At 47.6% G+C, this 3,602-nt stretch overlaps 1 protein-coding gene and 1 non-coding gene across 2 annotated transcripts; one reads left to right on the top strand and one right to left on the bottom strand.

Moving 5' to 3' along the window:
• Positions 1–512: 512 nt before the first annotated feature.
• On the bottom strand, positions 513–629 carry TRNAL-CAA (transfer RNA leucine (anticodon CAA)). Its single transcript has 2 exons — positions 592–629; positions 513–558 (listed from the first exon to the last, which is right to left on the bottom strand). It is a non-coding gene; the product is annotated as a tRNA-Leu (tRNA).
• Positions 630–836: 207 nt separating this feature from the next.
• LOC130593927 (cytochrome c oxidase subunit 7B, mitochondrial) lies at positions 837–3,195 on the top strand. The gene is made up of 3 exons (XM_057399431.1): positions 837–988; positions 2,316–2,440; positions 2,994–3,195. Exons 1-3 carry the CDS (start codon positions 952–954, stop codon positions 3,066–3,068), a joined length of 237 nt encoding a protein of 78 aa, XP_057255414.1. The 5' UTR covers positions 837–951; the 3' UTR covers positions 3,069–3,195.
• The last annotated feature ends 407 nt before the right edge of the window (positions 3,196–3,602 follow it).

A 3,602-nucleotide genomic window follows, 5' to 3' on the forward strand; every position in this document is an offset into this window, starting at 1 on the left:
GCCTCCACGTTGCGCCGCGCGTTAAGAGCCCGGCGGGCTTCCCTCGGTGCCTGCGGCTGTTGGAGCGCTGCAGCGCGGCCGCAGCGTGCTGGGGCTGCCAGGGGTACCCCGGGAAGGGAGGAGGGCTGCAGCGCTGCGGGGAAACGCAGCAGCTCCCCCAGAGGTGTACGCTTGCTGAGTGTTACACCCGTATGTTGTTGGGCCGCGCGTTAAAACGATTGTTAAAACGCTGAGCGCGCTTGGGAAATTAGCCGGGTTTATGGGCTTTAAATCGGCACAGAAAAACGCGGTCGTAGAATCATGGAATCAACTAGGTTGGAAATCGCCTTTAAGAACATCGAGACTATGCTGCCGCTTTGTTTCTCTATTCGGGCGCACTGTGGGAATGGTTTCTGGAGCCGCGCGCCTCGCTGCAGGTTCTGTTTGTGCTAAAATGTCCGATTTCGGCAATTTCGTCTTTTTTATGAGTTTAAATTCACGGACAGAAGGGAATAAAGAGAAAAAAAAAGTGGTGTCAGAAGTGGGATTCGAACCCACGCCTCCATACGGAGACCAGAATACCCAATCCCGCCATGGGAAGGCTTACACCGCCTTGAGTCTGGCGCCTTAGACCACTCGGCCATCCTGACACTGCGATAGCAGGCGCTGCCGGGAGGCTCTTAGTGCTTTCTTCATGGCCGCCGCTCCCCTCCCCAGCCCGTCGGGGGAAGCGCTTCCGAGCCTGTAACCCGGAGAGAAGGCGAGAACCGCCCGCTCCTGCGGGCTCCCGAGCTCCCCTCCTCAGCCGTCGCGGGGAGGCGCCGTCCCCGCCGGCACCGCGCGGCCCCGTTACCCACAGGGCTCCGCTGGCGGCGCGACCCAGCGGCCACTTCCGGCGCGACCATTTTGTTTTTCACCGCTCGCCAAGGGTACCTGCTCCCGGCCGCCGCGGCTCCTGCCCCGCTCCTCACCATGTTCCCCGTGGCTCGGGCTGCCCTCAACCTCACCGGTAAGGCAGGAGGAGGACTGGAGCCCTGGGGGTGTTTAGCGGGAGGTTTCGTCGGGGGGGGTCTGAGGATTGCCCCTCGATTGTGACGGTCGTGAGAGCGCCGTCCGTGCCTACTGCTCATTGTTTGCTCTCTTTCTGCCTCTTTTATCCCCTCATTGCTTTCATTTGAGCTGACCTGGGGTTGCCTTCTTCGGCGCTTTTCCTCTTTCGTAGCTGCTAAAGGCACAGCGAGGGCTGGTAGCCTGAGGTGACAAGGTGTAGTCAGGGACCGGCCCTTAGACTTCAAGGGTAAAGTCACCTCTTCAGGGACAGATTCCCCAGTGCTTAACCCAAATCTGGTTCTGGTTCATGATGTGCTTAGTTCGCACCTAAAATAAACCTCCTCAGCAGTGTTTCTCTTATTAGGTAGTTAAACTTCTTTTTTTTTCCCGTTAAATATCCTACCTTGTTCAGCATCACAGACCATGATGGGTATTGCCATCATCTTACCTAGTCCAGTTGGGTAACTGTGAACCACTGACCCGAAACTGAAGATTGTGTTTTGTGATGTCTCTTTATGCACAGATCACTGTCTCAGATAATGCAGCACAAAACTGCTAAACAGACTTTGTGTGTTGAAGCTGGTGGTTTGATTCTTCATTGTTTTCTCTTTGATGAGTGTACCTTTTATAATGTACCTCATACCCTCTCTGACCTGCAGATATCCTCCTCTATTGTTCTATATTACTTAACCATACTACCTGTATATTCACTGTAACACATATGTATATTAACTATATTACTGAACTTATTAAGTTCCATCATTATTGCTGCTTCTTTCTTCATCTCCCTTCAAAAATCATGGAGGAATGAGAAAGGTCCATATCTCCACAACCCTTAACTCCTTACTTTGATGGTGAGCTTCATCCTGAAGATGCTTATGGTACACATGAAGATGTTAAGTACACATGTTGACAATACAGATAGGTACATACAGAAGTCTGAAACTTTTAAGTGCTCAGCAAACAAGTATGTATTTATTCTTAAAAGCGTACTTGAATTTCCACCCTGAGGGCCCGAAGAAAGCATATAAATGGAAAAAGTAACTTAGAGGATTCAGAGAGAACTTTCCAGAGAGAAACTGGGACAGATGAAACACAATGCAAGGCTTTCTGTATATCCTGTGGTTTGGAATCATTCCAAAGCTCCAAGTCCAAAAGATTCATTTGTTTTTCAGCTTAAAGTTTTTCAATGCTTCCACTTGCCTCTGGTGGTGGGAGATGAGGAATGTGAATGGCTTGGATGTGTATTTTAGTTGATTCCTGTGTTTCTCTTCAACATTCATTAGCTCGAGGCATTCGGCAGACTGCAGTCAGACAAGCTCATCGCAAACGTGAGCCTGACTTCCACGACAAACACGGAAACCTGGTGCTCATTGGTGGAGCCGTTGTTTTTACTGCTGTCTGGGGATACGTGAGTGCCCTTTTTCACCACTCTGTTGTGGTTGCTCCTGTAAACTTGGAAGCAGTTGTCTTTCAGAAGGGCTTACTTGTTTGAAATAACTTACATGGTCAGAATTTAGGAGTTTTTTATGTAAGTTAATAGTTAATATTTTAATGTGGTAGAGATGAAAGTTGTGTTAGTTCCTATTTTGATTTTGAGATGTTTCATGAATGTCTGTGTCAGTCTATTGCTTGCTTTTAAACCACAGTAGAAACACAAGTGTTCTCCATTTAACTTGGGATTTCTAAGCTACACAGGTAGAGCTTTTGTCAGAAAAACCCTAGATGAAAATAATCGTATGGTGATGGGGGTTTACGTCCCAGATTTTGTTTTGAAGCTAGACATTCTTAAATAAAAACTGAATTATTTAAGTATTACTCAATATAAATATATTCCACTTGCTTTATTAGAAGATGTCATGTTCTAATACAAGAAATCTATGCTGAAAACAATAGAAACAGCCCTCTATCAGAAGGTTTCTTTGATTTCAAAGTTAATAATCCTGGTTTTTATCCTCCTGCAGGTGCTTACACAGCTTGACATTGAGTGGGGCTTCTCACCTGTGGGTAGAGTCACTCCAAAAGAATGGAGGCAGTAATAAACTCTCTGCATGTAATGAACTGCTCTAAACTTTCACTGAAGAAACAATCACGTAATGGTATTTGTTCTCTGATTACCACTTGTGCAGGGGCATTCCTGGTTTAATAAACATACCTAGAAACCTGCCTGGCTCTTGAGTTTCTGCTGTGCTCTGTGTGTGCTGAAACATAACAGTGTAAAAACTCAGTATAGTTCAATCATGACTTAGCTAGCTCCAGTTGTTCCTGTGAAGGTCACTGGTGGATAACAGACAAGGCCCCCTATAGGGGGCCTATAGGGATGCTGGAGAGGGCCTCTTCATTAGAGACTGTAGTGATAGGACAAGGGGTAACGGGTTAAAACTTAAACAGGGGAAGCTTAGATTGGATATAAGGAGGAAGTTCTTTCCTGTGAGGGTGGTGAGGCACTGGAATGGGTTGCCCAGGGAGGTTGTGAATGCTCCATCCCTGGCAGTGTTCAAGGCCAGGTTGGACAAGGCCTTGGGTGATTATGGTTTAGTGTGAAGTGTCCCTGCCCATGGCAGGGGGGGTGG

This window comes from Pezoporus wallicus, unplaced genomic scaffold (assembly GCF_028554395.1).
Source record: "Pezoporus wallicus isolate ANWC-B61680 ecotype Strahan unplaced genomic scaffold, APGP_CSIRO_Pwel_v1 contig_13659, whole genome shotgun sequence".
Taxonomy (NCBI): Eukaryota; Metazoa; Chordata; class Aves; order Psittaciformes; family Psittacidae; genus Pezoporus; species Pezoporus wallicus.

Coding starts and splice junctions, on each gene's coding strand:
- LOC130593927 (XM_057399431.1), top strand. CDS start 952: ATGTTCCCCGTGGCTCGGGCTGCCCTCAACCTCACCG. Junction 989..2,315: donor GGCTGCCCTCAACCTCACCG/GTAAGGCAGGAG, acceptor AACATTCATTAG/CTCGAGGCATTCGGCAGACT. Junction 2,441..2,993: donor TTACTGCTGTCTGGGGATAC/GTGAGTGCCCTT, acceptor ATCCTCCTGCAG/GTGCTTACACAGCTTGACAT.